The sequence below is a fragment of the Alexandromys fortis genome, unplaced genomic scaffold (genome assembly GCF_014885135.2).
Source record: "Alexandromys fortis isolate MF-2015 unplaced genomic scaffold, M_Fortis_MF-2015_v1.1 scaffold_207, whole genome shotgun sequence".
NCBI lineage: Eukaryota > Metazoa > Chordata > Mammalia > Rodentia > Cricetidae > Alexandromys > Alexandromys fortis.
The window spans coordinates 2,072,314-2,084,699 of record NW_026068106.1 but is presented as its reverse complement, the minus strand read 5'-3'; the positions used below and the strand labels follow the sequence as shown (position 1 = coordinate 2,084,699).

The window sequence follows — 12,386 nt, the reverse complement described above, 5'->3', positions numbered from 1 at the left end:
AAGAGAAGTGCCAACATTCCTCAGCTGTGTTGCCTACGTTTTATGGGTGTCAGCTGCTATACGCCGCCCCTACTCCCTGTGAAAGGTGGCCAAGATTTCTCTGTTCACAGGACCAGCTAAAATTTTCCAAGAAAAAGCCAACATTTAATTAGACTTTCAGCCATCACAAAGGTGTCTGGAGCGTGTGTGTTCAGTTGATAGCTGAGACTGTCTTGTCTGACATAGCACAGTCACTGTTTGCCATGTGATAAATGACACTGAAGGAAGCATCTCAGTGTAAAAAAATAGGCGTCTACTTCTGGGGAAAAAACATGATCTTAAGTCGGGTAAAGGTTCTCTTGTGATATATTTTGATTCTGAAAGTTTAGCGTGATCCTGGTGTTTATTTTCTTCTATCCACTGACATCATGTTTTCTGCAAACTCTTGGCTCACAGATGTGCCGGTGCACATGTCTTCCAGACAGCTTCACAAGCTATTGCAGGACAATGCTGACGCGTCCACATCTGGATACCTCAATGTCAGTGACATCACTGTGACTAAGGAGCTAAACTCCTGCTATGAACATGTCTGGACTCTTTCTTGGACTACTCAGATTGGGGATTTGCCCAATTTTATCAGGGTAGGTATAATCAAACATTTTGTGGTATAGATTTGATGGAGAAATTTTGTAAAGAAATATAGGATTATATGAATAAAAATGGATATAGATTATTATTATTATTGTTATTTGTTGCCATATTATAGCAAAGGGGTTTTATATCTTTCATCAGAAAGTTTCAACCTGAATTTTACATCTCAGATATCATCGTATTAAACCCAGTGCTTCCTTCCCTAATTTAAGGCAGAGGGAGGAGCTGCTGGTCAGTGTCCACCACATAGTTTTCCACAGCTGTTTGTGGAGAATTCAAACAGATGTGATCGACTTGATCATCATGAGGCAGATGGCATGGCATAAGGGAATTTAGAAAAGGATTTTCTGTCTTTGGATAATGACAAAAGCAGATGCTCTTGCATATGTAGTGTTTTAAAAAATAATCGAATGATCATCAAGCACTTGCTTATTATAAAATGAAGCCCGAGATGAAATTTTATCCAAGCTTTATGGCACTGTCAGATAAGTGGTTTCTCAAGTGAAATCCTGGAGTGAGATGGAGGAAGAATGAAAATGTTTGTGCTGATCTCAAAGTACTATGTTCTTACATTTTATTTTAATATTTAGATTACAGCTAATATAAAAAGAGGCACATAGAAGCAAAATATCTCAAAACTTAAATTATTCTTATTTGAGTGTGTGTGCTTCTGCTTGACAACTCCTCTCACAAACAGGTAGCCCATGTTTACCTTTTATTAGCAACTTTTTATTTATTTTAACTATTAGGTTTCTAGACAAATTTTCTCTGTGTAACAGCCCTAGGTGTCCTGGAACTAACTCTTAGACTAAAATTGTTTATCAATTCAAGCTATGAGAGTATTTCAAACAGAATGTGGAATAAAAACTCATTTGTTTCCCTCAAGATGAGATTTTTTTTCCATGAAAGAATTGATCAGAAATGTAACTATCTCAGGTCTCAGATCAAAATCTCACTGGAGTGAATCCTGTTGTAATTGCTCTTGTGGTATATGATGGTGGAGTTTTCCTTGGACCCATCTTCGGAGACATGTTGGCAACTGCCAACCAGCAAACTCAGGTGAGAGTGTTGGGCCACTAGCACCAAGCATATTTCAAATTCTTCGCTTGTTTGCACTGAAAGCCAAATGGTTCAACTTCTGTGACTCATTTTTTTTTTCATTTGGATTGCTTCCACAGTGTTTCCAAAGTACTATGAAAACGTAATTGCTTTGCAAGCAATTATGGTCTTTATAACTATTGATGCTATTATTGTACAAAAACAGAGGGCCCATATAGCTAAATACGTATAACTAATTATTAATTATTCAAACTGAGAATGATTAAATATAATTATTATTATTTTTAAAATTTATTATTATTTATTATTGTTGTTGTTGTTGTATGTGTATGATGTGTGTGCAGGTTGGGGTAGGAGAGCATATGACTGGGCATGCATGTGGAAGCCAGAGGATAACTTTATGGAGTTGGTTCTTTTCTTTCATTTTACGTGGGTTCCAGGGATTGAACTTAGGTCATCAGGGTTGGGTGGCAAGTGCCTTAATCAGTTGAGCCATCTTGCTGTGCCCGATCCTTATTTTTATCTTTTGAAAATAAATCATTACAAATAAGACTGAAGGGCTCTTTGTCACCCATGCCGTTCAAGTATGCCCTTCCTCTTACAGAGAACTTACATGATGTGGCTGCGCCTCTAGCCCACTTAAAAAAATCCTACAGAATTGATCAAGTCGATCAAGTCGTATCTTTTATCCTCCCTCCCCAATTTTAAACATTATTTGAGGTAGCATTCCAACTGAGTTAGTATTCATTTAGTTTTACAGGAAAGGAGAGCTGTAGAGTCTGAACTTATCATCTAGGACAGAAACAACTTCAGACCAAATGTAGAAATACACTTTGGTCTGCAAGGAAGGCAGAAGAACAGTGCCTAATAGTTTGTACTAGCGGGGGGGAAAGGTTGTTTTCATGATGTGCAGGCCTAGGAACAAAAATATCCAAGTTCATGAATTTACTTACCAGATGAAAGAGGACACATTTGAAAAACAATTTATCCTATTCAGTCATGTACAATATAGGTGTCTGGAAGAGTCACAGAGCCTCGAAGTTCAAGGCGAGACCAGGAATCCCAAAAAGGACACTATTTCAGAAAGCCGTATATTAATATATTTATTTGCACAAATGGATCTCAGCATTTCCACAACTTTGAGAAAGTATAATATGTTTTGAGCCATTCATTTTTGTATAAGAACTTTGGTTGAGAAAATAGAAAAGAGGAAATGAGAATGTATGAATCATAAAGACATTTTAATTTAGGAAATGCTCACAAGTCCTTTGCGACTGCCCTTGTGTTCCTTAAGTCCATACATTTTCTCTTAATTCTCTCACCTCCCTCCCTCAGGTGGCTGTGCACGTGAATGACGTTCCAGCCCATTGTTCAGGCTCCTGCTCTTTCCAGTACCTGCAAGAGTCAACTCCCAGTGTGGATTATGTGTGGCATTCCCCTGGTAGGCTCTAGATATGAATCTTAGAATCAGTGATTTTTAGCAGAGGCCATGTAGAGGGTAGGAGCATCATCATTTTCAGGAGATGTGGATGCAATGGAAGATGCATGTTTGGTCCATTCAGGGATGTCATTTCTTATTTAAATATATGTGTGTGATTATTATTAGTCCTTCAGTCTGAACTTCCTTTATATTATTATTGGGTGATTTACTTGTATGAAGTTATGGCATTTCATTGCTAGTCTGAGGAGGTTGAAGGTGGGGACTGTAGACAGAATAATGAATGCAGTTGTCTCAGCCATTAGTCCACTCCTCCAGTTTTGGGAGAGGAAGCTGAAAGAGAGCAAGCATCTGGTGTTGGAGTGAGAGCTCTCGAATGGAGTGTCAACACTGATTTGACGTATGAATTCCCCTGCCCGCCTCTTTTAGGATGTGACGTCAACCTACTGGTTTATTTGACTGGAACTGGTTTCCCTAGAGATGCCCAGTCCTTGCAGGTTACAGTGAACCAAACAAGATGTGAAGTTATTTTCTCAAATGAAACAAATGTGGTCTGTGAGCTGGACCTGCTACCAGTTGGAGTGCATCCGATTTTGATGCTGGTGAGACCTTCAGGGCTTGCTGTTAATGCCAGTGGAGAAAGCCTCTTCCTGTATGTGGAACCCAGGCTGGATGCTGTGGAGCCTGCTACGGTTGCAGAGATAGGTAATGTGGGCGGGCCTCCGCTGTGTACCTGTTCTCTGAAGTGACAGTTCTTGTTCATATGCACAAATCTCGGCCCAAAGCATGATACATTCTATACTTATTAAGATTCATAGCTTTTTGTTTCCTAGACATTTCTTCAAGTAAAGCTTCTTTTAAGCTCTGAAATGGACTTGCCTGGCACATTAAGATGAGATGAGAATTTGGCTGATGGTGTGACACACTAGACCATGGAGTCACTTGGATGGTCATTCATCTGAAAAACTTCAAGATGCTAAATGAGACATTGCTAGTACTAGGGAAAATGTGTCTTGCTTGAGGCTTCATAAGGAAGGGGTGGAGCCAAGGCACAAAAGAGAGTGCTGGGTGTGTCAGCATTTAACAGGTTCTCTGTGCTAGGCTGCCTTGCCTTTAGAAGCCTGAGGATGCCTCATTTGTAGCTTGCCTAGCTTTCTTCGAGAGTAAACAGGTCAATAGATGGCAACACTCATGTTGAATATCCGTGTTTGGCAAGTATGCCCACTCACTAGGAACGTTTTACGTAGTTTTTATTTTACAACCTTCTCTAGTATTCTTGGAAACTTGGCTAGTATTCAAAGCCAACTACTGTTTGCATAGTTCAAGTCTAGAGAATAGTGGGTCTTGTCAACATCAGAACCAAGGATTGGATTTCAGGTCCATAGGAGAGTAGAGATCTTTCCAAGAATTGTTACTTTCTGAAGGACTCTATAGTTTAGGGAAAACTCCAGCTGGATTATAACAGGTTCAAAAATACCCAGACTCAGTTTGCTAATGTATTAACATTGTAGAATGCAATGCACAGTTCCTTTTCTTGGTGATTTGTATTTTGTCATTGTTGATTCTGGTGGCCAGAAGCCTGTAGCTCAGAATACAGTTTAAAGTGGTATGCTCTAGACAGAACCATTGCTCAAAGGACATGTTTGCTTCTAATTCTGTTTTGCCTTGGGTGAGTGAATCAGCAGGCCTACCCCTTCTCAGGTCCACACAAAATAGCAAAGTCTTTTCATTGATGTCAGGAGGGAGCAACAATACATGTTTTACTCAGAGCGAAAGACCATATTCCTCATTATCCCATGAAGTATTGCCTTGAGTTTAGGGTTTTTTGCATCCTTCTGACTAGATTTGTTAGAGGTTTGATCTTACAGAGTTACTTTCCCAGCTCAGGTCGCACTGCTAGATAGCAGACTTCTTTCAGGCAAGCAGGAGGCTCAGTAAGCTACTTGCCCTATGTAGAGTAATTTGCACTTCTTAGTTTGGAGTTGACAGCGCTCTCAGAATGCAAGACTTATGGTTTTAAAACAAGAATGATGAACACTCAGTGTAAAAACCCAGTTCCAGGAGGACTGAAAAGTTATGAACATCCCTGTCAGGAAGCGTATCATATGTAAACAGTGAAGACTTGAAGGGCTTGGAGCATCATCCATTGTCCTCCTACATTTTAGCAAAAGGCACGATGCTCTAAGAAGGGATGATTTCAGATGTTTATCAAGTAACTTTTTAAGGCTGAAAGGTGGGATCTGAGAGAGGTTCTTGCTGTTGCTTTCTTCGTTATTGCATTAGGCTTTCCCAGTGAACCCATCTCCTGGTCCTGTCACCTATACAGTGTCCATAAATGCTCATCACTCCCTGTACACAGTACCATGCTGGGTGCTGGTGACCTTAGTGCTTCAAGTGTGGCCCTGGGCAAGCAGTATCTTTATCAACCGGGAGCTTGTTAGAAGTGCGGTCTTCTGGACCTCCGGTGTCAATCTGTATTTTAATAGAATCCTCAACGTCTTTATGAATAGTCTAGTGTGTGAAACCCTGCTTTAGGGATTTAAAGAGAACCAGGCAAGGCCTGTTAAAAAGAAATTTAAATAAGAGCAGAGTACAGAATGAATAAATATAAAAATGAGATCTGTAATACTCAAAGTCATCACTTATCCCTTCTCAAGCATTCTCAAAAGAAATGTTTGAGGACAATCTTGACTTTTCTTACACACCATTAATTCACTTTTGGGCTAAGATAGAGTTGCCTTCTTAGGCAGTGAATCCTTGTGAAGCACACATTTTCAAATGAAAATGGTGAAATCTTACCACCGCTATGATTTCTCACAACCACCATTGACAAAATCATAATGAGAATTTATTTAGCTTTCATTATGCATCAATACTCAATGCTGTGATACTGTAAATAAAAATAAATATTAAATTAAAAATAAAATTATGATCTTGGATAGGTAGTAGTAAAGATGTAGAGCAAAAATATTAAGGGGAGGGAGTGAAGCGGGAAGGAGGACTTTGTTGGGCTAGGGGGCTCATTAGCATTTGCTAGAGGAATTTCTGGGCCACGGGTTTAAATACACTTAAAAATTTAACATATATTCCTGGAGAGATTTCTCAGTGTTAAAGTGCTTGCTATGCATAATTTGGACCCCAGGAAGCCCATGCAAATATCAGATGAGCAAGTGTCCTGTATATGACTCCAACCAGAAGACAGAAATTGGATTGGTAGAGCAAGCTGGCTAATAAAGCTAGCTTATCAATGAGCTCTGAGCTTTATTGGGAGACCTTGCTTCAGTAAATAAGGTGAAAGAGCTAAGGAAAGGAAAATGACTCTTGACATCAATCTCTGGACTCCACATGTCTGTGCACATACATGTATCTGTACCCACATGCATGAACATTTGTATCCACTCATGCACACCACATTCATGCATGAAAAATTGGAATTAAAATATAATAGTGGTAAGTATAAAAAATAGTCGTTAAAGTTTCTACAATTTTTTACATATAGGTATGAATATCTATTGCCTACATCTTACTAATATATTTTTTAATTTTTTGATGTTTAATATCTTATAGATGAAAAATAATTCAGTATTGTTTTAAGTCATATTTATTTTAAGAGATATTGAATTTCCATGGCTTAGAAGATGTTATAGCTTCCTTTCTGGGAAGTTTGTTCATCTCAATCTTTCTTTCCAAATTTGATTATTGTTCTTTTTTGATATTAAGAACTTGAAAATATTTAATGTATTTGACTATTTTTTGTATTTCTATGATTAATAAATAATTTTGTGTAGTAAAATGTGTTTGACCTTTATATCTTTAGAGATTGTAAAACACTCAGAGTGGGCTTCTCTGAAGTTGTGTGAAAATAAGATTTTAGGTTTCCTTCCATTCTTTCCCCATTTTCTCTCTTTATGTCCAAATATTTTATTTGAAATTTGCTTTGGGTAAAAAATGGGAGTCAAGAATTCAGGTTTTATCTTTATTCATGCTATTCTCTTATTTTATTTACTCAATAAATAATCTATGTTTTGCTGGAGTGAAGCCACATACCCTTCATGCCCTGTAGACTTGCTTCTGGAAGTTGACTTCCAGGCTGCTCATTCTGTCTGCTCGATCTAAGCATGTGCTATTTCCCATTTTTATCCTGTTGGATTTCAAACAGGTTTTGTGTGTGTGTGTGTGTCTGTATGTGTGTGTGTGTTTTCAGAACACCTCTTTACTCTTATTTCTGAATTATTATTTTCTGGTTTTTCTTGTTCACTTTTACCTGAACTTTACAGTCCTCATCTTGTCTAATTTATACAAACATCCCACTAATTTTATTGGAGTCATATCTATGCCTTTATGTTTAATTCAGAGAAATGATACTTATTCTTTTGACCAATTTATGCTAACTTTTTTCAGTTTTAATTTAATCCATCCGTTAAGGCCTTCAGCGGCATTTTAAAATTTCCCTCAATGTTTTTTTGTCAAGTTTATTTATAGATGCTGTATCCTTACTGTGTTGCTTTCGTATATTGACCTTTCCTCCCACTTCTTTCTCTACCTTAGAAGTCTCAGGTAGTCTTGCTCTGACTCTTCAGAGCAAGCTACCCACTGAACTTCAGGTGTTAGTTCACTAAGTCGCACCAGTCCCAAAGGTTTTGGTTGTGTTGTGGAAGTTCCCTCTCTTTGTTTTGCTTCCCTCTTGCCTTTGCAGCCCCACATAATCTCAGGAGACCTGAGTTTCTATTTGATGTCTTTTCCCACTCTCTTCCTGCAGAGCAGACTTATTCTTCTCATCAACAATGACTGCGTTTCTAGCCATATATGATAGTGTATGTCTATAGTCCCAGGTACATGGGAGACTGAGGCAAGGAACCATTTGAGCCCAAAAATTCAAGCATCATAGAAAGGCTCCATAGCAAAGCAAAGAACCTGAAACAAGCCTCCCCCACCAGATGAGGACAAACAAAAAAAGCGAGCTTTTTATTTAGCATTAGCTAAACTAGGGAAGTGTGCTGTGATGTTGGGAGGGCCATATCACTGTTCTGGCCTATAGATAGGACATGGTGGCCTTTGTGGCTAACTGGTAGTAGCCTGCAGAGAATTCCTGATGGCAGAGGCAGACAATATTCGTCATTATGTCCTGCTATGGTGACTAAAATCTGCTTTGTGTGGTATTGGCTCTCCAGGTTGGAAAGGCTATTCTTGAAGGAAAATGAAAACGAGGACAGCTGAGCTTAGGGCCAATGCTAAAAATGATCTCCAGGCCCTGGCTCTGCCCTCTTGCTATTTCTACCGTCATGCTCTCACTCGTTGCTTCTTGGGAACGAATACGCTTTACGGAATGGGCAAGAATGATATTTAGAATTTAGGTCAGACAATGTTTGCAGATACTACCTGCTTCTTTGACTCCTGGCTATATCCTTATATTTTATTCATAAAGGTCTCCACAATGCCTCGCTACTCTCTCCGTCCTCTGGTCACCATTTCTTCCTCTCTGTGTTTCTACACTTCAATTCAGTCTTTTCCTGCAGTTTGAGCATTGCCTTGTGTCTTGACTAAAGAGTTTCCTATTTCAACTTCATTTTAATTTTTCCTGTAATTACCTTCGATCTGCCTACACGGTTATATACGTGTAAAGGTGCTGCTTTCATTACAGGAGGACTGTGGGTTACCATCCGAGGTTGCCATTTGAAAGGTACAAGTCTGGTGCTCTTTGGAACTCAGTCGTGTGCCATTGATGCCATTAGCAGCAATTCACAACAAATTCGGTGCAAAGTCCCACCCAGGGTAAGGAGATACCTTGTTGTCCTGTGCGAATTTTATCACATCCCTTGTGCAAACTAAAGTAACTAATCTGAGCTTTTTTCCACGATAACAATGTGCTAGTTTTTTCTATTGTATGTTTTGCTATTAAAAAAAAAGATAAAACCCTGTGCTTGTGTTGTGATTAATTTCAGTTAATTCCTTATGTAATAATGCAACTCAAGCATCCTAATTGGTGATCCCCTTCGAGTCCTGCTTAGTTGGTTCTGTGGGCCATGTTCTCCTGGTGTCCTTGATCCCTCTGATTCTTATAATCCTTCCTTCTCCTCTCCTGTGGAGGTTTCCCTGGCTCCACCTAGTGTTTGACTGAGTGTCTTTGCTTGTGGGTGGATGTTAACTCTCTGATGACAATTGGACTAGGCACCAATCTATGAGTAAAGTAATCATTTCATTGAATTTTTTACAAGTCTTGTTTGGCTGTTTGATTCTATCCTGAGTCTCTGCACTGCCCACCCTCTATGTAGTGTCAGGCATTAGTTCCCTCTGGTGTGGGTCTCAAGTTGGACCAGTTATTATGGTTTCTGCTGTTTCTGAGATTATTTATTTTATTTTTCCAAGGTTATAGTTTACCTTCTTGGGTTGGAGTTTTTCTTCTCGTAACCATTGTAGGGCTGGATTTGTGGACAGATATTGTTTTTATCATGGAATATATTTTGTTCATCCATGGTGATAGAAGGTTTGGCTGGATACAGTGGTCTGGGTCTGTGGTCTCTTAGAGTCTGAATAACATCTATCTGTCCAGGTCCTTTTGGCTTTTAGAGTCTCCACTGAGAAGTCAGGTGCCATTCTAATAGGTCTGCCTTTAATATGCTCCTTTTACCCTTGCTTCTTTTATTATTCTTTTTTAGTTCTGTAGGTTTAGTGTTTTGATTATCATGTGGCAAAGGGGCTTTCTTTTCTGTTTCAATCTATTTGGCTATTCTATAAACTTCTTGTACCTTAGTAGGCATGTCCTTCTTTAGGCTAGGAAATTTATCTTCTATATTTATATTGAAAATATTTTTCTGTGTTTTTGTGATGGGCTTCTTCTCTTTCCTCTATTTCTATTATTCTTAGGTATGGTCTTTTCTTAGTGTTCCAGATTTCCTGGATATTTTTTGTCAAGAATTTTTAGATTTAAGATTTTCTTTGGCCATTGTATCTATTTCTTCTACTGCATCTTCAGTGCCTGAGATTCTCTCTTCTGTCTCTAGTATTCTGTTCGTGATGCATATGTCTGTAGTTTCTGTTCACTTACCTAAATTTTTATTTCCAAAATCTCCTCTGTTTGTGTTTTCTTATTTCTTCTGTTTATATTTTCAGGTCTTGACCAGGTTTTATTCATTTTCTTCAGCTCTTAATTTTTTTCTTGGATTTTTAAAAGGGATTTATTTATTCCTTCCATTTTTTCTTTGTGTTTTCCTTGATTTTTATTAAGGGACTTATCCATTTCCTCTTTAAGAACTTCTATCATCTTCATAAAAAATGTTTTAAGGTTGTTTTCTTATGCTTCAGCTGTGTTGGAATATTCAGGGCTTGCTATAGTAGGATAGCTGGATTCTTACGGTGACATATTGTCTTGGCTGTTGTTGGTTGTGTTCTTGTACTGGTGTCTACGCATCTGGGTTGGGGAGGATTATAGGTCTTGGTGTCTATAATCATTTTTATGTTTGTTAGATTGGTGTTTTGTTCCTTGGCTACTGTTTTCTTTCTCATCTTCTGGTTGGAGCAGCCTGTGGTTGAATAGAGGGTCTCCTCTTAATTTGTGGGCTGGACTTCTTTTGGCTGGGATGGCTCTGGTTGAGCAGGACATTTCTACTGGAGTTAGGGGTTGGAGTTCTGGCAGCCAACGTGGCGTCTGGTTCAGCTGGGGGTTCTCTACCAGGTTGGGTACTGGAATATGGTGACAGGGTTGGGTGGGGTGATTGAGAATAGGCTGGGCAGACTCTGGGTGGTTGGGCAGCCTACCTGGAAATTTGGGGGCCTGTGTTGACTTTGGTACTCAGGAGACCTCTGTTAGCACTGGGTAATAGGATACCATGGGAAGGAGAGGAGGGGCAGTAGGGAACCCCATGTTTTAAGTGAACTTCCTCATTCCTTTATTCTTTTTACTGAAACTTAGTTCTTGCTTTGATCTAGGTTAGACTTATCTAGACTTCTATTCTGTAGATTCTATTTTGTTCCTTGTTTTCTCTTACTAGTAGGTTCACTGTTTCCTCTTCTGTGACAATTTTATACATGGATATAATGTATTTTGATGATGTTCTTCCACTACCGCCCTTCCTTGACTCCATTCTACTTCCTCTGGATTCTTTCTTTCCAAGTTCCTCCCTTTTCTTTAAAGATTCATTGAGTTTCATTAGGGTTTCTTGAATGAGCATTGAATGGGGGTTTACTTACCAGTGACTACACCACAAAAGAAAGTGACAGCTATGTTCTCCAGCAGTCAGTAACTGCTGGTAGGGCCTCAGTTGGGATACAGTCCTTCTGAACCACTTCCCCATCATTCTGGAGTGTTGTTTTACCTATGTCTTGTGGGGTAACCACAGCTACCGTGAGTTCAAGAATGCAATGATCAGACCATGTGTGTAGAAGCCAGCATTTCACAGAACCCGTCTCCATCCTTTGACTCCTGCATTCCTTCTACCACACTTTTCTCCATGTATCTGGAGCCTTGAGGGGCTAAGAGTGGTGTCTCCTTCACTTGGTTATTATTTATCTGGGATACCAAAAGCCTTAAGTTGCATCTTACAAAAGACAACATAGGAGGAAAATTTCTGAGCATTTTACATGTCTGAAACTACTCTCTCACATGATGGATAGTTTAGCTGAGTATAGACACTCCAGAAACACCCAATGGCCCAGAAACAATTAATGTGTTAAGTGCAGATTTCTCTTACTTACCGTTCAGGGCACAGCCTATACTATTCAGTACTGCATTTGTCTAAGTTCTTGCCTCTCTGCAGAAACTATATACCATGATCAGCATTTTTATATTATCTATCTATCTATCTATCTATCTATCTATCTATCTATCTATCATCTATCTATCTATTTATTTATTTATTTATACTGATTATGCTTAGAGCTCTTCTTTACCCCCAAATCCAGCTAAGATTTGAATTTAAAAATTGCTTTTCAGGGGAAAGATGGATACACTGTGAATGTGACCGTGGTCACTGGAGAGCACTCTGCAGTTCTTCCCAGAGCATTTACTTATGTCTCCTCTTTAAATCCAGTGGTTGTGTCTTTGAGCAGAAACAGAAGCAGCATAGCAGGTAAAATTCATGTTACCTCCAGCTGTTCTTTTCTGTAGAGTTTTGATCCTATTAAAAGTCAGTGAATAGACTGTGGATTTTTATTTATGATTTTATTTATTTATTTGAGGCATTGTCTTCCTATTTACTCCAGTTCCTGAAAACTCTATTTGTATGACCTTAAACTCATAATACTTGTTACACCCTTTTGAGTG

At 38.9% G+C, this 12,386-nt stretch overlaps 1 protein-coding gene across 5 annotated transcripts in view; it reads left to right on the top strand.

Moving 5' to 3' along the window:
- Positions 1 to 12,386, top strand: part of Pkhd1 (PKHD1 ciliary IPT domain containing fibrocystin/polyductin) — a 438,845-nt gene that overhangs the window by 55,887 nt on the left and 370,572 nt on the right. For all 5 annotated transcript variants that reach the window (XM_050124099.1, XM_050124100.1, XM_050124101.1 and 2 more), the window contains exons 24-29: positions 436 to 620; positions 1,567 to 1,689; positions 3,025 to 3,130; positions 3,557 to 3,832; positions 8,769 to 8,899; positions 12,057 to 12,192. In XM_050124099.1, coding sequence (XP_049980056.1) covers positions 436 to 620; positions 1,567 to 1,689; positions 3,025 to 3,130; positions 3,557 to 3,832; positions 8,769 to 8,899; positions 12,057 to 12,192 — 957 coding nt within the window. The remainder of the gene's footprint in view (positions 1 to 435; positions 621 to 1,566; positions 1,690 to 3,024; positions 3,131 to 3,556; positions 3,833 to 8,768; positions 8,900 to 12,056; positions 12,193 to 12,386) is intronic.